The 24,443-nt window shown below is 48.8% G+C and overlaps 3 protein-coding genes across 3 annotated transcripts in view; 2 read left to right on the plus strand and 1 right to left on the minus strand.

The window, feature by feature from the left end:
- Positions 1–2,139: 2,139 nt before the first annotated feature.
- On the plus strand, positions 2,140–4,350 carry LOC102043497 (mast cell protease 1A-like). The gene is made up of 5 exons (XM_031063243.1): positions 2,140–2,200; positions 2,281–2,428; positions 2,622–2,757; positions 3,017–3,268; positions 4,114–4,350. The coding sequence occupies exons 1-5, from the start codon at positions 2,140–2,142 to the stop codon at positions 4,246–4,248; spliced, it is 732 nt and encodes a 243-aa protein (XP_030919103.1). The 3' UTR covers positions 4,249–4,350.
- Positions 4,351–8,807: 4,457 nt separating this feature from the next.
- LOC102033968 (granzyme E-like) lies at positions 8,808–12,663 on the plus strand. The gene is given in 6 exon segments (XM_005428560.2): positions 8,808–8,914; positions 8,916–8,986; positions 9,643–9,787; positions 10,828–10,969; positions 11,105–11,317; positions 12,526–12,663. Coding segments are annotated over 6 exon segments (816 nt in total).
- Positions 12,664–17,364: 4,701 nt separating this feature from the next.
- LOC102043661 (guanine nucleotide-binding protein subunit alpha-11) overlaps positions 17,365–24,443 on the minus strand; it is a 10,756-nt gene continuing 3,677 nt past the window's right edge. Inside the window, exons 5-6 of the mRNA XM_005428532.2 lie at positions 23,571–23,724; positions 17,365–21,737 (exon numbers count right to left, since the gene is read on the minus strand). Coding sequence (XP_005428589.1) covers positions 21,547–21,737; positions 23,571–23,724 — 345 coding nt within the window. The 3' untranslated portion in view covers positions 17,365–21,546. The remainder of the gene's footprint in view (positions 21,738–23,570; positions 23,725–24,443) is intronic.

Below are 24,443 nucleotides of genomic sequence, written 5' to 3' on the forward strand. Positions count from 1 at the left end.
GAAGGCTGGGCCACGAGCGCAGGGCTGCACGTTCAGCACCAGGAGATCAGCCCCAAATTCCCCCCAAATCCTTGGAATCCAAAGGGTCAGGGTGACCCTGGCACATCACCCCTGTGAGATGTGCTCTTGCCTCAGGGAGAACCTCCAGCTCCTGTGTCTGTTCAGGACAGAGCTGGTGGAATGTGGGAAGTGGATTTGTAGAGAGTTTTTAGGGCTTGATAGAAAGTTCTGGGACTCTGAGTCTGGGTCAGGAAAAGGGTATTGTCCAACAGTGGAATGTTCCTGGAAGATCAGAGGATGGAGAAACTTGCCTTGTCAGGGGTTCTAGTAGCTTCTCCAAGAGCTGGCAAAGTTTGAGCCTCAGGGATTCCTGAGGGATCTGTGGAGAGGATGGGACTGGGGCAGGCAAACCCTTCTGCTCGAGGCAGATGAGCTGCTGGGACAGCTTGAGCCCCTCACCCTTGGTGTTCAGCTTCTCTGGACCAGCAAAACCTGGAAGGATCTTCCTAAAAAATGCCCCTTCCACAAACACATCCAAGGCAAGGAGTCCCCAACTCATGACTGAGGGTTAATGGGGTCTCAGCCCCCACACAAAGAACTCCTGCTCTGTCTCATCCCCATTGCTCTCTGCAGCCACAGCCTGAGCTGGATCTTGGCCCTTCTCCCCTGCTGCCATCCCAGTTCAGATGTTCTTTCTTTGAAGCCAAGTGGGGCAGGGGGAGGGGGGACACCCCCTCCTGCAACATTTCTCATCTTTTCCCTTCAGATCAGAGCCAGAATCTGCCTGAAACTGCCAGAAAATGCCTGAAACTGCCAGAAAGTGCCTGGTGGCTCTGAGTGCTGGGCTGGGAAGGGTCATGGGGGGCACAGGGAGCACCTGAAGCTCTCTGGACCTGCTCCAGTTCCATGCCTGAAGCAGTTATTGATGGATGAGGCACCTCAGCATCCCTGGCACCCTCCAGAGGTCAACAGGAAGGCCAAAACACCTTGGCCTCAGAGAGAGGAACTTGTCTGCGCTCAGAGAGGAGCAGGAGAGCAGCTCAGCTCCCTGTGCCCATGGCCTGTCCCTCCTGTGCTGGGGCTGCTGCTCCCAGGAGGGTTTCCAGCCACAGATTCTGGGGAGGGGGGCACAAGTAACTGCAGGGCAAAGACAGCAAATGACGAGCACAAGATAAAATATCGACGATTCCTCTTGAGGTTTTCCTGCTGTGCTGCTGCACAGTCCTGATTAAAGCTTGCGCTTTCAGATATTAAGATTTTGAAAAAGCCAAGCCATGGGTTCAGCTCTGTGGAGAGCTCAGTGTCAGGCAGCCCCCGGGCTGCACGGCCCCAGCACAGCCCAAGGCATCCACTTGCAGGTGTTTTTTTGCTGCGGGAAGGGTGGAGCAGGCTTGGTTTAAAAATGACTGATCACTCCTGGCAGTTGGGTGGTTGCACTTCCCTGCTTTGGTCTCTTCTGCTGCACAGAACATTTCCCACATCCCAGTCCCCAACCTTCTGCCCCTAAAGGAGCCAAGAAGAGCCAGAAAAGCCCCTCTGACCTGGGCTGACCCAAACCCTGCAGATTTGACTTTTCACAGTGCTCAAAAACCATCCCAGGCACAGCTGTTTGCCCTTTCATTTAAATTGGGTGGTGGTGATGGTCAATCTCTGTAGGAAAAGAGGCCCTGTAGAGCATTTCTCAAAGGAAAACAAGAATATGAAAGAGCAAATTTCAGGATTGTCTCCTCTAGACCACATTCACGTCTTTAAATGGCCAAGTTTTTCTGATTGTTTTTTTTTTAAGTGGCTTTTTTTAAGAACCTTACATTTCCTCAGAGCAAAACCATTAAACAGAAAGTGTGGGAGAAATATGAAATCACACCTCCAAACCACCTCTATCTTGCTGCCAGCACCCCCTGAAGCTGTGACTGTGCTGTGCCAGGCTCTATCTGCCCTGGCATTTCCACCCTGGGCTATATCTTCCATCAGTGCCAGTCAGGGCCATGTGGGCACTGAGCTGGCCAGGCCAGAGATGCCCTGATTAACCCAATCAGCCCTTTGCACATGGTTTCCTGGCTGCTGGGCACAGCTGCCTGCAGGCTATAAAAGCAGCTCCTGGCCAGGGGCAAACTCAGGATTGCACCCAAGTGGGCAAAGATGTGCCAGCTTTGGGCAGTGCCAGCCCTGCTGCTGCTCTGCTGCCCCTGGGCCAGTGCCAGTGAGTCAGGGCTGTGCTGGGGGGCTGCTCTGGGGCTCTCAGCAGCCCCTGGCTCATGCTGGGCTGGGTTTTTTCTGCAGGTGCTCTGCGGGATGGGATCGTGGGGGGCCACGAGGCACGGCCCCACTCGCACCCCTACATGGCATACCTGAAGATAGTAGAGCACGGGTACTGTGGGGGCTTCCTGGTGGCCCCTGACTGGGTGATGTCAGCTGCACACTGCCTGGGGTGAGTATTGATATCGAGGTTTTATCCTTTTTGTTCTCCCCTAGCCTGGAGTGATTTTGGAGCAGGTCCCTCCTGCGCTGGGCAGCTCTCTGCACCTGCCTGTAACATGAGTTATATAAAATGAGGGAGGAAGGGAGGGAGGGGGTGACACCCAGCCTGATTTCCCCTTTCCCCCTCTTTCTGCCATGGCCAGGAACACCACAGTCATCCTGGGGGCTCACAACGTCGTGGTACCAGAAAAATCCCAGCAGGTCCGGGGAGTGCTCAAGTACCACAAGCACCCTGAATACAACGACATCACCTATGAAAATGACATCATGCTGCTGCAGGCAAGGAGTTCTGAAGGGACAGAGGGGCTGGGGGGCCACCAAGGGCTGGGTAGAGCTCGTCCTGACTGTCAGCTCCTTCTCCAAAGCTGCTCCTGCCCCAGGTGCTGGAGGCTGGGAGGGATGTGGGAAGGAGCCATGGGCAGGGGTTGGAGCCTCGTGTGGCTCTCACAGCAGCTTGCAGAGCCTGCTAGTCCCTCCCTGCCTCTGCAGAGCCAATGTCCTGCTCACAACCCTCTCTGAACGCCCTGTTTTCCCTCAGCTGACATCAAAGGCCACTCTCAATGAATACGTGCAGACCATCCCTCTGCCCAGGACTGGCAGCGACCTCCCCACGGGCACCAAGTGCATGGTTGCAGGTTGGGGTCTGATCGACGAGGACAGGGCTGCCAACAGGCTCTTCGAGACCCAAGTGTCCATCTACAGCCGCAGGAAATGCAGCCTCTTCTACCCACACCTGGATTCTGGCATGGTCTGTGCAGGCAGCTTCCACCAGCTGAGGGATTCCAGCCAGGTAGGGGAGGGCACAGGGGATGCTCTGGCACATCTTTGCCCACTTGGGTGCAATCCTGAGTTTGCCCCTGGCCAGGAGCTGCTTTTATAGCCTGCAGGCAGCTGTGCCCAGCAGCCAGGAAACCATGTGCAAAGGGCTGATTGGGTTAATCAGGGCATCTCTGGCCTGGCCAGCTCAGTGCCCACATGGCCCTGACTGGCACTGATGGAAGATATAGCCCAGGGTGGAAATGCCAGGGCAGATAGAGCCTGGCACAGCACAGTCACAGCCTCAAGGGGTGCTGGCAGCAAGATAGAGGTGGTTTGGAGGTGTGATTTCATATTTCTCCCACACTTTCTGTTTAATGGTTTTGCTCTGAGGAAATGTAAGGTTCTAAAAAAAAGCCACTTAAAAAAACAATCAGAAAAACTTGACCATTTAAAGTTGTGAATGTGGTCTAGAGGAGACAATCCTGAAATTTGCTCTTTCATATTCTTGTTTTCCTTTGAGAAATGCTCTACAGGGCCTCTTTTCCTACAGAGATTGACCATCACCACCACCCAATTTAAATGAAAGGGCAAACAGCTGTGCCTGGGATGGTTTTTGAGCACTGTGAAAAGTCAAATCTGCAGGGTTTGGGTCTGGGAGCAGGAGCAGCTCCCAGAGCAGGTGACAAGTGTTTGAGGACAGTCCCCATCAGGATTTGCCTCTCTGGATGTCCTGGCACCAGCCACAGGGGTAGAGCTCAGCCCAGCTCCTCCAAATCAGGCAGGAATGGAGCCCCAGGGCAGGGAGGGACCAAATCTGTTACCAGAGGCAAGAAAAAAAATTCTGTTACCTCTAAAATCAACTTCATCTCTTCCCAGGGAGATTCTGGTGGGCCCCTGGTGTGCAATAAAGTGGCACAAGGAGTTGTTTCCTTCGGCAATCACTTCCCACCCGGGGTGTACGCCCGCATCTCCAACTACCTGCCCTGGATCAGAAAAGTCATGAAGAAGTAGTGACAGTGGCGGTGGCAGAATTTCTCCAGCTCTGCTGTGGCCCTGGACACTGCAAAACTTCCTTCCTGCCCCTGCTGAAGGCTGGAATCCCTGCTGTCTCCTCAGGAGCCCAAGTGACACTTGAGTGCCCTTCACTGGGTCCTGGGGCTGCTGTCTGTCCCTTCCTGCCTCAGGGCAGGGTTAAACCCCCCTGGCAGGAGCAGAGGTGGCCCCAGATGGCACAAAAAGAGGCTGTGCCACAAGAAACCCCACTTCCTTCAGAGATAACCCTGTTCCTGCTTGAACCCTGCTGCACTTCGAGTAAACGCAGAGCTGCCCCTCCCAGCGTGTGTCGTGTGTGTTTTTTGTGGCCTTGCCACAGAGAGAAATGTTTAAATCACATGTTTAATGTTTGAATCACATTTAACAGGAGGGAGGCTCTGGCTGCTGCACCTGAGAGGCTGCAGGGACAGCAGAAATCACAGCTCTGCACCCTCAGTGTGTGGCAGAATCAGAAATAAGAGCTGGGCTTGCCCTTCCTGGGGTCACAGGGGTGATGGGTATGGGAATGTGCCTCCTGTTGATGGAGTGACAAAATTATCTCTTGTCCCCTCAAAAAGGAAAGAAGCCCAGAAGTTTCTCTCTTCCATTAGGTGACAAAAGCCGCCTCACAGGCCTGGGGGACTTCACCTCAAACTTAAAGATAGCTAATTAGACAGAAGCCAAAAAATCCTGCCTGGGCAATTTACTAGAAAAAGAAGAGAACAAACTAATCACTTTTGTGAGGTGTTTTACCAGGGGCAAGAACCTCTTGCACCTGTCTCAGTTTTCCCCTGTTTGTTATTTTGCCTTTTATTAAACCTTTTTGTTTCCAACACTGCCACAGCAGCCATCCCGCTGATTTTATGCCCCCAAAAGCAGCTGAGCTATCTTGGGTGAGTACCAGACCTCCAAGAACTTATGAGACCTGACTCAAAGAAGCTACAATTACTGATGAGGAGTAAAACTGCCCAGGTAGGAATGGGCAGAATGACGGGCACACATCCCTTCACCAACTTCAGTGTGGTGCCACCCTCCTGGGAGCACTGGCAGCAGGGATGTGGGCACCAGCAGTGCCCAGGGCTCTGAGGGTTCCATCTCTGCAGAGTAAAGGCTGCTCCCTCTGAGCACCCCAGGGCACAGAGCAGCTGGACAGCAAACTCACTGGGCACTCTTGGGTTTTCTGTGGTTGAGATGACCCCTGAGGTATTAAAAGTCTTTTTTTCCCAGCCCCATGACCAAAGAAGAAGTTGGTTCTGCTTTTCAAGGTTATTTTTTCCTATCTATTCCATTCTCTCTCTGACCTGCTGAGATCTGTCCAGCAGGTTGGGTTGTGGCACAGTGCCTGTCCTTGGGGTGGGGTTAGCTTTGTATACCAAGAACTATCTGTACTTTATTTACAATAATTTTCCAATACCTATCACCTGTGTTAGACAGTCTGTCTCTAAACCAATCCAGAAGTGTCACCATCACAGCAGAAGATGGAGGACAAGAAGAAGAAGAAGGACAGGACACACCCAAACTCCTTCATCTTGCCTCTTGAACCCCATTCTAAATCCCCAAAATTCTACTTTTTCACCCTGTGACGAATTCACTATCATTCTACTCAAACTCTTGCGGCTTGTAACTCTTCACACAAAGTTGGTAATTTTTTCCATGGACTAAAATGGAAGGCACAGGTGGTTTTGACTCCATGTCAAGGTCTGTGAGCCCCTTGGCAGGGTCTGGAATCACCCAGGGCAGCCAGAGGAATGTCCTGGCCCTGACAGGGCACAGCAGGCTGATCTCTCTGAGCTGCAAAGGCTGCACTGGCTGCAGGGAGCTGGATTGTCTGTGTTCTGTGCCCTGGATTGTCTGTGTTCTGTGCCCTTGGGTGTGGGCAGTGGCTGGTAAAACACCAGGTCAGGGCTTTAGGATCCCAGAGAGGAGGCACACCCCAAATCCCAGCTGTCACACACCCACTCCCAGGCTGTGCAGCCACAGTCCACCCCTATTTCTGGGGGTAGAAGCACAGAAAGGCTTGAACTGAAAGGGTTTTGAAGGAGCTGGGTTCACAGAAGTGCCTGACCCCCAAAGCCACTTCCTCCTCTCCTCCCTTCAGGGCTCTGGAGAGGGCAGGGACCAGTCCTGGCTGGTGCTGGGCACATCCTTGTCCCCTGCTCCAGTGCAACCCAAACCTCTCCCCTCAGCAGACCAGTTCTCCCCTCAAAGGATGCTCGAGGGATGTTTTCAGACAGCTCCTGCATTGGAGTCTGAATTTCCTCCCATGGCTCTCCCCGAACCTTCCTCTCCTTCCTTCCAGCTCCTTTCTGGTGGCTTCTCTTGAGTGAGGAAAGAAAGAGCCAGAAGAGTTCAGAAAGAGAGAGCCAAGAGTTCCCAGGGGGAGATGATGGGGACAGAGATTAAATAAAGTTGTTTTATCTAAAATTAATCACCAATCTTTATTCAATATATTACTAAAGTGATAAAATTCAACAACAGACTGAATCATATTTTAAAATATGTATTCACAATCACACTTCTCTTCTAAAATTTTCCACCAAAAAAAAATGCTATAACTAATTCTCTCATTGCCAAAATTACCTTAACTATTTCTAACCACAAACAACAATCTCATCAATTTTGCCATCAAAATATTCAAACTTTACAAGAACAATTTAACCTAAATAACAATAATGCTTGTTCAATTGTACTACATACCCTAAAAAAAATTTAAAAATCCACAATTAGCGTTCCACTAATTAGCTCTGATGAATGAGTGAGTGCAGAAGTCCCTGGCAGTGGTGAGGATGTTCTGTGATGTCAGCAGGAGACTTTGTGAGTTGGTTTGTGGTGGGAAAAACCAGTGGGGAATTTTAAATGTACAAAAAACATCCTGCAGTCCAGGGCAAGGGGTGCCTGCCCTGCTCTCAGGGCCTTTCCCACTGTTCAGGAGGAGGTTTCCACAGCCCAGCCAGGATTTCTGCTCACAAATCCTCCAAATTCTTGCCTGGGATGAAGGGAAACTGAGTCAGCTGTGCCTCCAGCAGAAGGGTCCATGTTTGGGCTTCTGCTCAGAGCTGCTATCAGCTCAGAAATCTGCAAGACACCAGGCTGCAGCTGCTTATCTGTGCTGCATGAATCTCTGTCACGTCAGGGTTTTCCTTGAAGCTCCAGCTGCTGCAGGCTTTGCACGAGAATGGCAGCTTGTAGCTTCAAACTGGGGTTTGCCCACTTGGCACAGGAGGCAGAGGGGAAAGCTGATTTACTGGCAGTGAGGGCAGCGAGGAAACATCAGCCCTGTTTCGTCACAGGTGAGCTGGGGATGCTCCAGGTTTGCTCTTGCTGGAAAAGCCCAGAATGGTTTGGGCTGGAAGGGACCTTAGGGATCATCTCATTCCACCCATGGACACTGTCACCATCCCAGGCTGCTCCAAGCCCTGTCCAGCCTGGCCTCGGGCACTGCCAGGGATCCAGGGGCAGCCACAGCTGCTCTGGGAATTCTGAATTCTATTCCAGCTCCTCCCCACCCTCCCAGGGAAGGATTTCTTCCCCACTATCATCAGTTCCATGTTACAAACACATTCATGGCAATTTTGCTCCATTAGCCAAGAGTGCAGCTCCCGAGGGAGAGCAGGAGGGTCCTCACCTGCCACTGCACAGCCTTTAGCGATGCCTCAGGTTTGAGTTTTTACATTTTTCAGGTTCTGTGCTGCTTTAGTGGGTGGGTCTGGGTTCACGTGAGGGGATGGTGAGCTCTGTGCACAGAGCAGGGAGACAAAACAATTCCTGCTCCAGCTGGGCACCAAGGACAAATGATCCAAATCTCAGGCCCAAGAGTACAAACAACGTGGGCTGGAGAGAGAAAAACAAACAGGGTGGGACTGCATGGGCTGGAGCTGGAATTGGACAATTAACTCCGATATGTAAATGGAGCAGAATTGATAAAAATGAGACACCCCATGACCTGTTGTCCGTTTTTGTGACTTTTTGGGTTTTGTCTTGGGTGCAGCCCTGCATGGGCTGGGGCTGCAATTGGACAATTAACTGCAAGATGCAAATGGGGCAGAACTTGGGGACAACAGATCCCATGACCTGTTGTCCGTTTTTGTGACCATTTTGGTTCATCTTGGGCTCAGCCCTGGCTGGGCTCTTGTGCTGCCCAAGGTGGATCCATTGAGGCCTCCTAATAAATAAATTAATTAATTAACTCTGTCTGGTCTCTGTTCTAGGTCAGGCTTCACAAGGTACATCACTAGAACTGGTGGAACTGATGTATCAGTTGAAAGAAATCTTGTTCATGTGGGGCTCCTGATAAAAATCAAGAGCGTTTGCAAGAAGAGAAGCTGCAAGGGAAGAGCTCACTGGAAGTCAAAGAGGTGAGGGTGGGTGCATTGCCCACAGCTTCCAGAGCAAACACAAAGTTCTGAAATTGGCTTTGGAAGGACGTCAGATCCCTCAGCTCAGCCCCATGATGGAGGTGGGTTGGTGCCCAAAGCCAGAACTGACTGAATTCCCCTCTCACACTGCTGAGACATGCAACTTGTGGAGAGATTCTTCAGATGAGTCTGACTTCTGTGGTTTCCTGGAGTCTGGTGTCGGGCTATAAAACCCTGCTGGGAGCAGGATGAGACCCCAGAAGCGGCCCCAGCCCGAAGGGACCCACAGAAGGCTGAGATGGAGCACCTGCAGAGCCTCCTGCTGCCCCTCGTGCTGGTGATGTGCCCCCCAGCCAGCAGCAGTAAGTAGAGTGGTGTTGGAATTTATAAAATCAGAAGGTTTTGGGAAAGCTGCAAAAGGCAGGCTTCAGATGCAGCAGAACTGTGATTAGAGCTAAGCAGCAGCCATGAGATAGGTCAGCAGAAAAATTATTTAAACTGTAGAAAAGCAAGGATAAATAGAGCAATGGTCTGTGTATTAATGCTTGTCTAGAATAGCTCTCTATGCTGCAGAAAGTTTATCTAGCGAGATATTAGGAAGGTTGAAGCTTAATAATGGAGCTCTGTGCGTTGTGTTTTAAGGCTTACAAGCAGGTATTGTATTCAAAATAAGCAAGGATTGTTTAACCAAAGGTATGTGTGCTTATAGTGGTTGGAGAGAACTACTGTCAGTGTGCTTTTGCTTTGTGTGATTGGTCAAAAAACGTATAAAGTAAGTTGTAACATTAAGTTCTTGGTCTGCTGCCTGGGATGTGAGCTGCTGGCATCTTCCCATTGTTATAACCATGTAATGAGACTGATGCTGGAAAATAAAACAGCTCGAGGCACGTTCCACAGCAGCCCCATCCCGTTTGTGTCTGTAAACAGCCCCCCTTGCCGGCGTCAGAGTGGGTTAGGGATGGACAAATCTCAGCTCTGTGCCCTCCAAAAACCTCATCCCCAGCCCCATCCATTGCAGATTATCCCTGGAAGTGGAGGGAGAGAGGAGAAGCCAGGACACAGCCTGCTCCCTACGCGGCCTTTCTGCAGGGGAAGGACAACCACAGCTGTGGGGGCTTCCTGGTGGCTCCAGCCTGGGTGATGACAGCAGCTCAGTGCCTGCAGTAAGTGCTTGCTGTGCCCTGCAGAGAGGCGTCTGTCCCTCCAGGGCCTGGGGAGGGCTCACAGCTGGGGTCACCTCAGCCACCAGCTGGGTCTGTCCTGGATGGAAGGACAGCTTGGGGACAGCTTGGGGACAGCTTGGGGACAGACTGGGGAGAGCTTGGGGGGGCAGCCCTGAGCCCCATCTTCCTACCAAACCCTGGGGACAGCACTGGGGACAGCCCCGAGCCCCATCTCCCTCCCCAGCCCTGAGCCCCATCTCCCTCCCCAGGCCACCCTCAGCTATTTTCCCTGATTTTTTCCCCCTCCGTGACTCGTTTTGTTTTCCCCAGGTGTCAGCAATGGGAGGTCAGGGTGGCTTTTCCCCTTGCTGTCAGGCTTTGTCCTTTCTGCCACCAACGTGTTTGCTGGCAGGATTATTCCCTATGAAATATATCCCTGTATTCCTATGAATATTCCAGCTGCTTGCCCAACCCTTTTCCACCCCTCTGGCTGGGGTATGGATGGGCAGGAGGACTTTTCCAGGTGTGGCTCCCACACAGCTCAGGGCTGATTTAGAAAGAAATATCCTGATTTAGAAATAAATATTCTGATTTAGAAATAAATATTCTGATTTAGAAATAAATATTCTGATTTAGAAACCCCTGGACTTCCAAGGGCTTGTGGAGCCCAGAACAAGGAGCAGTACTGCATAAAATGTGCCCAGCTTGAGGTCTGGGCACCGAGAAAAAGGAGATAAAGGAGAGATAAAGGACAAATAAAGGAGATAAAGGAGAGATAAAGGAGATGAGCCCTTGCAGAGCCCTGCTCTGTCAGGTGGGAGCTTGCTCTGCCTCTTGGCTGGGCAGATTCACTGGCAGAGCTCCTTGCTCCCACCATTCTTCTCTAAAAATGCTGGATAATAGATTTTGTGCACAGGGAATATCTATTCACACAGTATTGTGTAATTGGGCTGTCCTGGCCATGCCCTGGGGGATGAGCCTCAGTGTCCCCAGGCGGGACAGGGACAGGCTGGTGACACCCCTGTGCTTGATGTCACCAGGCACAAACCTCTGACTGTCATCCTGGGAGCCCAAAGCCTGCAAAGGAGAGAGGGAAGCTGGCAAACCTTCCAGGTGAAGGAGTACCACAGCTACCCGGGCTTCACCAGCCCCAGGGAGGGAAAGGACATGCTCCTGCGGAAGGTAACCTGGCTGGAGAACCCTGAGCTGCAGCCCTGGGGCACGAGGGGATGGTGGATCCCAGGGCAAACACTCATCTCTGTGTTTTCTCCTCTCTTCCTCTCTTTTTGCCTCTGTGTTTTCTGTGCCCTTGCCCAGCTGAATGGCAGTGCCAGCAGCAATGGCCACGTCAGGCCCATTCCCTTGGAGAAATCCAGAATTCGGGGTGGCACCGAGTGCAGCCTGGCTGGCTGGGGTGGCAGGACAGCCACTGTCACCATCTTCAGGCAGAGGGACTGCCTCAACCACTACCCAGGCCTTGCTGACAACTTGATTTGTGGCCAGAGCAAATCCTCCAAGGTACCTGGAAAGGTCAGTGTGCTCAGGGAGGGGAGGCTTGAGCTGGGGCAAAGCACTGAGGAGAGGATCCTTGTGGATCCTTGTCCTCTCCCATGGCCCAGGAGGAGCTGGGAGTCCCAGCAATGGTTCACCCTGAGTCTCAGGGTTGGTCTGAGTGTGTTTTGTGTCTGGAGCCAGCAGAAGGGCAGAAATGGAGTTTTGTTGTTCCCAAACAAAGCTGTCACCACCAGCCCCTTGTGGAGGCAGAGTTGCCTGGAGAAGGGGAGGCTCAGAGGTGACCTCATTGCCCTCTTAGAGGTGCCCTTATTGCTCTCTACACCTTCCTGAAGGGAGGTTGGAGACAGCTGGGGTTGGTCTCTTCCACCAGGCAGCACTGACAGAACCAGAGGACACAGTGGATATTGGATATTAGGAAAAAATGTCGCCAAAAGAATAATAATAAAGTACTGGAATGAGTCTAGTTGAGGTGTTAGGGCATAGGTTGGACTCAATGATCTTAGAGGTCTCTTCCAACCTCATTATTCTGTGATTCTGAGATTCTGAACCTCAGAGAAAGGAAAAACAATTCTTACCATTTGCTGTGCCTGTGCTTGTGCTAAAGCAGAATGCTTGGAACACAAGCCCTGTGAGGAACATTTGAAGGAGCTGGGGTTGTTTAGCCTGGAGAAGGAGATGCTCAGAGGTGACCTTATTGCTCTCTACACCTTCCTGAAGAGAGGTTGGAGACAGCTGGGGTTGGTCTCTTCCACCAGGCAGCACTGACAGAACCAGAGGACACAGTGGATATTGGATATTAGGAATAAATTTTTCACCGAAAGAATAATAAAGTACTGGGATGCTCTTCCCAGGGAGGTGGTGGAATCACCATCTCTGGATGTGTTTAAAAAAAGACTGGACATGGCACTTGGTGCTATGGTCTAGTTGAGGTGTTAGTTGATGATCTTAGAGGTCTTTCCCAACCTCATTATTCTGTGATTCTGGGATTCTGGGATTCTGATTCTCAGTGATTCTGGGATTCTGGGATTCTGATTTTCAGTGATTCTGTGATTCTGGGATTCTGATTCTCAGTGATTCTGGGATTCTGGGATTCTGATTTTCAGTGATTCTGTGATTCTGTTATCCCCACCCACTGCAGTCCAGGCTCCTGCTGGGGAGCTCCTGCCCTGAATTTGCAGCCTCCCACCACCCAGCACTGATTTATCTCTCTCTCCTTTTCACAGGGTGATGCTGGGGATCCTCTGGTCTGCAACAACAAAGCCTTTGGCATCTTCTCCTACAGGCACAACAACTGGCCTGGCTTCTACACCCACATTGCTCCTTACCTCCCCTGGCTCCACAGTGTCATCAAGTCCTTGTGACCCTGCTTCCCCTGCAGAGCTCGCCCTGCAGAGCCCATCCTCACCAGCTTTCATTCCCTTTCTCCCTGGGGACACCTGCCCCTGCTCCTGGTGGATGGGCAGGGATTTCTGCGTGGCCAGGCTGAGCTCTGCCCGTGCTGGGGCTGGCACAGAGGAGCTGCCTTGGCTGGGTTTGTGCCCTGGGCTCCTTCCCTGCTGCCCTGGCTGGGCCCTTTGTGGCTCCAGCTCTGGAGAGGAGCAGCAGGACAGCCCCAGAGAGGCGCCAGCAGCTCAGGGGGTGTCTGGAACCCTCAGGGGAAGGCTGCACGAGGAGATCAGAGGGGTGCAGAGAGCAGCCTGTCATTTCTGTCATCTGTGGCATGTCTGGGTTGCCCAGGGGTGCCCAGGATTGCCCAGGCTCCAAGGACACTTCCAGTGCTTCACTGCTGCTGTCCCTTCCTCTGAATCCTGCTGCCTCCTTTCTCCCCTCCTCTGGAGCCCCAGTGTTGGAAGAACACATAAAACCAATAAATCTCATCAGCATTTGAAAGCATTTTCCCTGGTGCTATTTGGATTTCTCTGGGCCCCTGGCTCCAGCGCTGAGCAGCTCAGGAGAAAGCCACAGCTCCAAGAGCTGAACCCCAAACTGGAGGTTCCCACCCCGACCAGTGGCCTCCATTTTCTGCCCTCTAAACCAGAAGACAGCTCCAGTCTGGATTTCTGGGGCTCTCCTCACTCCCTCCAGGGACCTCCAAGCTGGTCCTTGGGGGGATTTTGTCTCTCCCATCCTCTCCCCACTCTCAATTCTACCCCATCCCACCTCTGGCTGCCAAATCAGCACCTTCCTTCCCCCCAGGGCACCTCTGGCACTCCCAGTGCTCATCAAGGCACCCTGAGTCATCTTTTTAGCAAAGCTGGCAGCAAAGAGAGGAACCTCACAGTCCCACCACAGCCTGACAGTCAGGAAATATTTTATTTCTGGTTGTGGTTTTAAGACAAAAATATAAACCCTTGCCTTTTCTACAATAGAGCTTAAAAATATTGCAACCTGAGGAAATTAATCTGGAAGAATTTGGAAAGAGACCAAGCAAGAGGAGCTCAAACACTTCCGTCAGATGTTTGGGATTTCATTTACAAAAACATTTCTGGGGAGTGTTTGCCTTTCCTTGCGCTCACCTCTGCCCAAAGGTGACTTGTCAGAGGCCATTCCAACATCTGTGGCAGCACTGGATACAAAACACGAGGACAAAGATGTGAAGACTCCAAATATTTTCCAAACCTTATAATTCAAAATGTCTAAAAGTCCCCAGGTCACTCACCTGACTAAGAAAAGCTGCAGCTGAGCAGAGTTATCAGTGGTTTTTGCTGTGGGTGATGTTGCACAAGGAAAGCACCTCTAGCACATTTCTGCTGAGTTTTCCATGCCCAGAGTGCCCTCTTTGGGCTGGCAACAGGGTGTGTTCTTCAGGGTTCTGTCTCTAAACAACTCCCAGACTGATCCAATAACATTCACCTCTTCCAGTTTGGAAGTAAATTCATGGCTGAGCTGAGGAAAGGCTCCTCTAACCCCCAGGGTTCTTTACATCATTTAATCCGCTCTGAATCAAGGGTTGCAAACTGATATTTAGATTTCTTTTTTTCTGAGGCTGCCAAATCCTGCCCAGAAGAATCTATTCTATTCTATTCTATTCTATTCTATTCTATTCTATTCTATTCTATTCTATTCTATTCTATTCTATCCTCAGTGCTCCTCCTGTGTCACCTCTTGGGGAGTTGGAGACCAAATTCCTGAGTCACTGGGAGGGAGGATGGGAACCAGCAGAGCAGGAGAGACCTGTCCCTGGGGAACTCCATCATTTCTTTCCATGGCCAGGAGCTACAGATCCTCCCCTGAGATGAAGGGAGGAGCAGCTCCAGGATCAGCTTCAGGACAAGGAACAGCCCTGGGCAGAGCTGAGGTCCCTGACAAGCCACATCCTCACCCAGCTCAGCCGCTGGGGTTACCCAGAAGCTCCACACAGCCCAAGCGTGGAGTCTTTGTCACACATTTCAGCCACAAAAACTCTTCAAAAGCCATGAGTTCCCCACCCACAGTGGTGGAGATGGTACAAAAATTGCTTGTGGAGGGTTAACTTCCTGGTCAGGCTGCATGGCAGGAGATAAAGCAGCTCCAGGACAATTATACCAAACTGGGAGAGCACACAGGAAACAGCTTGGGGTGGGACAGGCCCTGGCTGAGCCCAGGGCTCAAGAAACTCTTGACAGAAATGTTGTTCCAACAGCAGCTGCCATTCCACAGGCCAAGCTGCTCCTGAGCTGCACATCAGCTCCAGAGCCCTGGGTGGGATCAGGAAAACACAGGGACAAACCTGGGGTACAGGAGGGAGGCTTTACATTCCTGCTTTATAAATTCCACATGGCATTTTACTTTTTATGGTGGACAGATATTTCCCTCTCTTCCCCAGAGGGCAAAGGGAAAGCTCAAAGGAAAGAGGAGGATGATGGTTGTCCAAGGACAAGGCAAATCCCAAATTCTCTCTTCTTCACCCTTTTCTTGCACATGGGATTTTTTTTTTAATACGAAAAATACAAAAATTTATTTCCTTCATGCTTTACCCATGAGCACAACCCCAAGAACCCGCTTTGGTAGGGCAGGGACATCCAGTGGCCAGGTTTGAAGTGATTTGCAGCAGTCCCTGAGCCAGCTCACCTTATCAGGACACTCCCCTGGCCCACAGCCCAGCCCTGGCAGCTTTCTTTACTGAGTCCCTCCCTCTGGGGCAGGCTGGAGGCCAAAGGAATTATCCAGGCACTGGAGGTGCCTCATGACACAGCTTCCCATGTTCCCAGACCTCTCCTTGCAGGATGGGCACGGGAGGAGCTGAGAGCTTCAGCCCCAGCTGCAGAGCTGGGGGTGAGCAGGAGCTCTCTGTGCTGCTGGGGAAGCTTTTTCCAGCCTGAGCTGATGCCTCAGGTTTTAGTTTTTCATAGTTTTCAGATTCTATTCTATTCTATTCTATTCTATTCTATTCTATTCTATTCTATTCTATTCTATTCCTATTCTGCTCCCAGCCCTGTCCAGCCTGGCCTTGGGCACTGCCAGGGATCCAGGGGCAGCCACCGCTGCTCTGGGAATTTCTTTGCTCAAAGATGTAAGTAGACATTTATGGAAGTGATGCCTCAGGTTTCAGCTTTTGTATTTTTCAGATCTATGCTGCTTTAGTGTGTGGGTCTGGGTTCACATCAGGGGATGGTGAGCTCTGTGCACAGAGCAGGGAGACAAAACAATTCCTGCTCCAGCTGGGCACCAAGGACAAATGATCCAAATCTCAGGCCCAAGAGCACAAACAACGTGGGCTGGAGAGAGAAAAACAAGCAGGATGGGACTGCATGGGCCAAAGCTGGAATTGGACAATGAACTCCAATGTGCAAATGGAGCAGAATTGATCAAAGTGACAGACCCTGTGTCCTGTTGTCCACTTTGTGGCCATTTTGGGTTGTGCTACCCAAGGTGGATTCACTGAGGCCTCTTAATAAATCCCTATTTTATTCTTTAGCTCAGTCTAGGCTCTGTTCTAGGTCAGCCTTCACAAGGCAGTGTCCTTGGGAAAGCAGCAAGTGTGAGCCTGCTGTTCCTGGGCTGTTCCCTCAGCTGCCTCCTTCCCTGGCCTGCTCCAGGAACAGCCCCACACACACCTGGAGGCTGCAAAAGGCCTTTGCCACCCAGGACTTCCCCCCAGCTGGAAATACTGGGTGTTAAAACTTCTTTTTTTTCCCCTCAGCTTGTTGCTTTGCTTAATTTAAACAGAGCAGATTTGGCTCTTTGCAGAGAACAGCACAACTGAGAACACGAGCACTGACTCTGCTCCCCAGCTGCTGAGGGGACAGAGCCTCTGAGAAAAAGCAACAAAAACTCACCCAAAGCTAGAAAAGTGACAATTTAAATCCTTGCCGGTGCTCTGGCCCCAACACCATTGCTCCTTTCCTGGTGGGAGCCAACAAAATGTCTCAGGCTGCCCAGGAGCTGCAGTTTCACCTGGGCTGAGTGACCTTGAAAGGAGCAGAACATCCTCAGTTCAGCTTCCTGAAAACACAGGAAACCTTTACAGAGAGGAAATTGGCCATCTCTACCCACTCCCAGCTGATTTAGTGCAACATTCCTGGAGAATGAGCCCAGAGAAAAGGAATTAAGCTCTATAAACTCCATCTCAGGAAATCTCTTTGTGGAAGTTTTCGTTTTCACAGTCCTGGACTGCTTCAGGGATGATTTTAAACCATGTTTCATATTTCTGTTTCCAACAGACAAGACTGCAAGCAGTTCTGGTCCCACCAACATTCCTGCTATTGGCAACAAGATATCCTGCTTGGAATTGTGCCTGCAAGGGGCTGACAGCACAGCAAGAGGCAGCAGCAAACACCAACAACTTCCCCCAGCAATCCTACTCCAAAATCCTGGAAAACTTCAAATCAAGATGCCACCATTGCATCCCTGCACCTGAAACCCCCAGCCAGACACTGCTCACATTTCAGAGTTAATGGTACAGTGCATTATAAATAATTATACCTTTTATTTACCAAAACATGGTTTGTTTCCATGCCTGAGAATCCTGATTTTCTGACAGGAGGCAGAGCTGCAGATCCCACAGGGCACCAGGGAGGAAGAGGAGAGAAGAAACACACACACAACCACCACACGGCTTTTAGGAACAAAATTTATTCCAATTTCAAACAGAGAGTTTATTTCAGGAGAAAGATATGAAAATCAATTTCCATCAGATATTTCTGTAATAAGCGTGTTGCCCAGCAGTCAGAGTGGGATCATTCCAAGAAACAATCACACTCCTGGACTGGAATGAGACAGTTTGGAGTCTGAATAGATCCTGACACTGGGCATCTTATTCAGAAACTCCTTTACCCTACCCTCTTCCCTCCCCGCCCCCCAACACGCACAACAATACATGCATTGCAAATGACAAGGTTTAAAAACAGCATTTTATATAGTATTCTTTTTAAATAGGATAATGTTTAAATTGTCTTAAATCAGGATCCTATAATATACAAGTATAACCAAATAATTTCCACCACATTGGCACTTGTAAAGAGTCTCTGGCACTACTAAAAGAAGGGGCATTGGCACAAACCATACTCTTAAAAAACTGGGTGCTGCATAACACACTTTATCTCTGCTGGACTCTAACGACCTGGGCTCTGTACAGGACAATACAATGGTCAGCACACTCCGGAAGTACTTTTTTTTTTTTTGTCTTTTTTTTTTTTAACCAATAAAACACATGAAGAAAAAACCATAGTTGAACGCAAGGCCAACATTGCTAGGAAGCAACAACAAGAGACCAAAGAATCCAACTCGAGGAGAAGGGGGAGGGAGGAAGGGCAGGAGCTGACACGCTGCAGCTGGAAGGGGCTTTTGCTCACCAGGTAGCCAATCCACATGGAATGGTGAAGGAAAAGGGATGGTCCTCTGCTCACTGACTTCAAGTTTCAAACTAGTTCCGAGTATGTTGGTTTCTTCAACAGAACAAAGATTAAAAGTGCACAAGGAGCAGAGGTTAGCAAGGAGACCCAACTCCTCAGGCTCTGGATTCCCTACAACAACCCAATTTTACCTTTCTTCTGAAAGTCACTCTCAACCTGCAGAGAATTCTGACAGGCCTCGCTTTCAGAAAGGTCGATACAGGCAAATTTGGTTTTAAGGTTTGGCACTTTTGCATTTGCCAGCCAACAGAGACAGGAGCCAGTTCTGCAGGAACACTTCACTGGCCAAGCTGGAGGCACACGAGCAGCTGCTCACTAAGGAAAGCACGTGCTAACACTGCAATCTTCTCACACATGATACAGTCACAGACAACTCCAGGTGACAGGTACAGGTCTGACCCATTCCTACCCCAGTCCAGGAGGAGGTTTCAGAACTCAACAAGAGCCACTGAGCAAAGCTCAGCCCTTTCCTCCCCTCCCCTCCCTGCCCTGAGCCACTTCTCAGGCCAACAGCCACCCCAAGCAGGTGCCCCACAAGGTACAGCACATTTCCTAAATCCTTGTGCCCACAGCTTCCCACGATGCAGAGTCACTCTGCAAGAGACAGATGCCAAGATCCCTCCTCCTGTGCCAGGGCAGCAGCTCTTAAAGAAAGGGGAAGGTACAAAACAAGACAAAAAAAAAAAGTTTCTGATTCAAGTGGAAGTACCACCATCATTCACCTTGGAAAAGAGAAACTTCTGGGAAGTTATTTTCCAAGAACCTGTGTATCTCAGTGCCAGGCTCATTGCTGGCAACAGCTGTAGTGTGAACCATTTACAAAAGGATCACAGAAGCAGAAGAGGTTGGTGCTGCTGTCTGCTTCAGAGGAACAGCACTTAGAATACATGAAGATGATTATAAATTCCTCTTTATAAGACAATTTCTACAAACTGGATCATTTTGGCATAAAGATGAAAACAAAAAAAAAAACCAAAAAAAAAGCAGTAAAATTGATGCAAAGCTGTCTGACACATGGGAATCCCTCCTCATTCCTCCCAAGGGTTAAATGCAGTCCAGAGCATGGCTAGTCTAAAGAGATGCTATCTTTCCCTCAGACTGGCTCTTCAACTGTTGGTCCCATGGCTACTGTTCCAACTCGAGCTCTGGAATCACCTGGAGCAGAGCTTGCTTTGCTCTGTAGCACTCTGAGCACACAGAGGCTTCTGGAAAATGAGGGAACTAGCAACAGAATTATTCAAAATTATGTCCCTCCATGGTTTAGTGTTCTAGATCAAAGCATCTTAAGCATCTCAGACAGTTAGATTTACTCTTACAACGTTGTGCAAAACACTGATGTAGTGCTCTGTCTACAAAAGAGACAAAATATCAACAGCCCCCTCCAACAGTGCAGCTCGTTTAGTCTTTTTTTTCTACTGGCAGCCTTCGAGGGGGCAATCTGGTTGATCCAGAGAATTTGGACCCAATTCTTCTTGTTGGAATTGAAACAGGAGCATCAGTGACTGACACACGTCCAGTGGGTCTCACCTCCTGCTTCCCACTCTCTCTCTCCCTGCCTTGCCAATGCACTTCTTCCTCCCAGGCTGGCAGCAGCCCTTCAGCACCTTGATTTGCCTCAGCTCCTGCAAAATAAAGCTCTCCTGTGTGCAAAGGCTTCACCTCCTGCTCAGTGGAGATTCAGGTGCCATTGAGAATCCACAACTCCATCCACTCTGCCTTCCTGCTAGTGCTGCTGCCTCTCTCCTCCTCTCCCTTCAGCACCTTGATTTGCCTCAGCTCCTGCAAAATAAAGCTTTAAAGCTCTCCTGTGTGCAAAGGCTTCCTCTCCTGCTCAGTGGAGATTCAGGTGGCATTGAGAATCCACAATTTCATCCACTCTGCCTTCCAACTGGTGCTGCTGTCTCTGTCCTCCTCTCCTGCTGCACCAAGTGCAGCCAGGGCAGGGCTCTCTGGATTCTGCAGCAGCCACTGCTAACAATTAATTAATTAACCACTGCTACCACCGTGATCACAGGCACCCTGCAGCAAGGATGCGTGCAAATCCTCCAAAGAGGATCCCAAACTCCTCCAAAGAGGGGAATGCATCAGCAGGAGGGACAGAACTCCCTCCAAGAGCCATCCTCAAGCTCCAAAAGGAACAATCCTGGCAGAGCCTCTCACCCTCCAGCTCTGGTCCTCTCAAACTCTGCAAGGCTGAGGAATTCTTACAAAGTCATTCACACACTGGCACAAAATGCAATTAAAACAAGGCTTGATTGCTATTAGGCAGCAAGAAAAGACCTAGAGGATGGCATAAGATTAAGGTTTTCAATCCAGGCAAAGTCTGATGTTGGAATGCCACAATCACTCAGTGTGCTTTTGGTAACTGCTGCATAGAGAAGTTGCTCATTGATGTCAAAAACTCTACCCAACAAAACAGTTCCTCTCTGCAGACTGAGCCTTGTGCACACATGGCCACGTGCTTGTGGTGTGGGTGGGATGTGTTTGTGTGGGGAAAAAAAAATAAAAAAAGAAATAAAAGTGAAATAAAAATGAAATAAAAAAAGAACAATTACAGTCAGGCACTTCCCCAGGCTCAGCAGCTATTGCTCCAAGAGCTTCCATCATTTGTAGTCCATGAACAAAATACAGCAACACATAGCAAACTATGTATAGAACATCAATAATTTAAAAAAAAATCACAGTCTCCATACCTTTTATAATTGTTAACAAAAAATTACTCAGAACATATAAAGAATGGAAAAGTGATGGCTTTTTTTTTGTTTGTTTTGCCTTTTTCTATTTTTTTTTTTGCACAATAGTTGGAGAGCAATTGCTCCTCCCCAACATTTCATCACAGTGAACCATGGAGCGTGTCCTGGGGAAGGGAAGGGAAAGAAGGAGGGGAAGGAAGCAGGATTAGCAAATTACACCAGAGGCACCCTATAGCACAAGGCAAAGGGACCAGTAGCATTCTGCACTCCCACAGTCCAGTGAATTCACAATCTCAGCTGGAAAGTGTTGGGGATTTTTGTTTTTCTCTACATATACCATGGGAATGAAAGGGGGAAAAAATTAAAAAAAAAAGTGGCTTAGCAACAAAGGAAAGATCAAGATGAGGCTGCCTTAGCTGCTTGGCAAAAATTAAGAAGTAAGCAAGGTGCTGAAGAAATGAGGCATATCCCCGTTAACTGTGACATAAAAGCAATTTGTTAAAAATATGAAATCAACTACTCTGTGGACAGAGACATGAGACTCCAGGATAACACCGAGCACTTGCCACTCCACAGATCAGACAATTTGCAATCATTACATCATCAAAAATTAAAACTTTTTTTTTTAATCCCGTCATATTTAAAATTTTTTTTTTTTTTTTTTTTTTTTTGTCTTTTCTTCATAAAGAAGCCTCTCAAGGGGCAAGAGCAGAGCAGGTCAAACCAGGTTGTACTCCTTCAGGTTGAGCTGTAGGATGGTGTCCTTGACAGCTGCAAAGACGAAACGGATGTTTTCTGTGTCTGTGGCACATGTGAAATGGGAATAGATGATTTTATCACTGTCGGGATTTAAATCCACAAACATCTTGAGGATGAACTCACGGGCTGCCTGTGCATCCCTCTGTGGGCCTGCAGCAAACAGAGACACCAGTGAATGGTTTCACTCCCCCACATCCAGCAGCACTTTTTTCCTACAGTCACACAGCTTTAAAGATGAAATTAAGATTATTTATGGGATCAAAGCTCCAGGAGATGAAGTGTCTTATGCTTTTCTGGGCATTTGCAGTTTTGATGGGTCAGTTCAGACCCTGCTTTGGAATTCAGTCCCAGGGTGAGAGCATCCACTGGGAAACAGTGGCAGATTCTGGACAGACACCACTAAATGCTGTCCCATGGAAATGGAGTGTACACTTCTTCCTAATATACATTTCTTCCTAATATACAGTGAAACCAGTGAATGGTTTCACTCCCATGCATCCCCCAGATCCAGCAGCACTTTTTTCCTATGGTTACACAGCTTTAAAAAAGAAATTAAGATTATTTATGTGATCAAAGCTCCAAGAAATGAAGTGCCTTATGGTTTTCAGGTATTTAACCAAATCCCTGGGCATTTGCAGTTTTGATGGGTCAGTTCAGACCCTGCTTTGGAATTCAGTCCCGGGGTGAGAGCATCCACTGGGAAACAGTGGCAGATGCTGGACAGACACCCCTGAATGCTCTCCCATGGAAATGGGGTGTACATTTCTTCCTAATGTACAGGTGGATCTCACAGGCTGAAAGACACAAGAGTCAATTTTGGGAACAAGGGTTATTGTCAGTCAAAAGTACAGTCAGTCTGATCCAGCTGATCACCTCACAGGCGCTAAAAATGGGAATTTTGGCCAGTTTTTAATTCACATTGCTGACAGGTCCCCAGAAAATAGTCACCTACTGCAATTTCTTTCACAGGACTGCTGTTGTTGCATGGCAAATACCATCTCTTGAGAGGAAATCTGATGGGCAACCTCCCACTCACAGGCCATGCTGCATCCTTGAAGGAGCTGCTTGCAGCGAAAAATGGAAGTACAGGACACCCCTGGATGCTGGGATCTGTCTCCAGCTGTTAAAGCTCCATTTGAAGTTTGGAACCCAACAAACTCCATTCCCTGTTGGGGAAGCAGCTCTTCAGCCACTCCCAGCCTGCTGGAAAAACTTGAGCTCCAAGCAGGAACTCCAGATGTGGGAGGACACACCAAGAGCAATTCCACTGCTCCTCTAAAAGATGAAAGCTGTTTGCAAGATGGCAATTCTTCCTTTACCTCATATTTTTTAAGCAAATAATTACAGAATTAATACATGAGAGCACGGCAAGAAGAGTATTGCCTGATTTATCCTCCACCATTTAGATTTTATTTTCAGCCCTGTACAGATGTGTAACCAGCCAGCTTTAAATGCACTCAACTGAAGAGCCTGAAATAATATTTTGGCTAAGGAGTTTTGTTTCAGATGGGAAATTCTCTGTTTCACATAGATATTATTTCCCCACAACAGCAAATGGCATGCTAATAAGAATTTCAAGCTGCAGGAAGATTTTTTTTTTTTTTAGCACCATCATTTAAACAACTTGGGTATTTGACCAGTTGGTTTCTCAAAACAAAGACTGAAGTCACCTCTTGACTAGAGGGTTAAAAGGCCCAGAAAACCAGTAAATTGCCATGAAACTGGTTAAATGTACAAGTTAATTGTGCATATTGGAGGGGGTAATTCTTCATTTAGGAGAGGCTCATTATTTGATCATCCTATCAGATTCCACTTGTCTATGCATTATTAAGATATTTTTGTGATGTTTTCTTATTGATGTAGGCATTTTTTCTCCAATTAATGCTTTTTCCCCTTCTAGATCTGAGTGTTCTTTAAAAAACAACTAAATTTTAACCAAATCACCTCCACCCCACCAAGTGTTCCCTCTTAAAATCCACTCACCATCAAACTCTGGGAAATAGTCAACAAGGTGGGAATACAGGATCTTGTCTTCCAACAAATCTTTCTTGTTGAGAAAGAGGATAACAGAAGAGTTTTGGAACCAGGGATAAGTGATAATGGTTCGAAAGAGAGCTTTACTCTCTTCCATCCGGTTCTGAAAGCAGAAAAACAAAGCCCTGTTTTCACAGAGGAGCACTAAAATCCCTTTCTGCTGCCTGCACATGCACTCAGATCTGTAGGAATTCAGCATCTCAAACATTATACACAAAATACTTTGGCCCCAGGTAGATTCTGGTTCAAGCTGGATCAGTAAATGGAAAAGAAATGCAAAATCTGAGGGACTCAAGGTTCATTTATTTGCCAAGCTTTTCACATCAAAAGACTTAAAAGTCATTTTATGCTTTAACAGTCATTTGAGAGAACTGTCCAATGGTACTTTGTGAGCATATTTTGTCTACTAGAAAAAGAGCAACTATTTTTATCTAATAGCATGTTTTTGATCTATTAGCAAGTGCTAAAATCCAGATTTGCACCTTCAAAGAGTGCAGTCACCACCTCACAAGACAGCAAAGCCTGAAGAAACTCAGTGAGGAGGGGAAGGGGTGATTTGGGAGCACAGTGCATGGCACAAGGGACTCTGCAACTGCAGATAATTTCATTTTTCACTTGAGAAGTCCAGATGATTTGAATGCCCTCTGCCTTTTCCATCCTCAGGGACATCATGACCCGTGGAGGCTCATGTTCCTTTTGCAACAAGAACTGAAGGCCAAAACCAATAAGAGCAGCTAATCCAACTTGGCACCAAGCACCTGGGTACCAGCCTTCAAGGAAATACAAAGACATTCCTCCCTCTTTCACTTTCTTCCTCCCTCC

The sequence above is a fragment of the Geospiza fortis genome, unplaced genomic scaffold, assembly GCF_000277835.1.
Source record: "Geospiza fortis unplaced genomic scaffold, GeoFor_1.0 scaffold241, whole genome shotgun sequence".
NCBI classification, from domain to species: Eukaryota; Metazoa; Chordata; class Aves; order Passeriformes; family Thraupidae; genus Geospiza; species Geospiza fortis.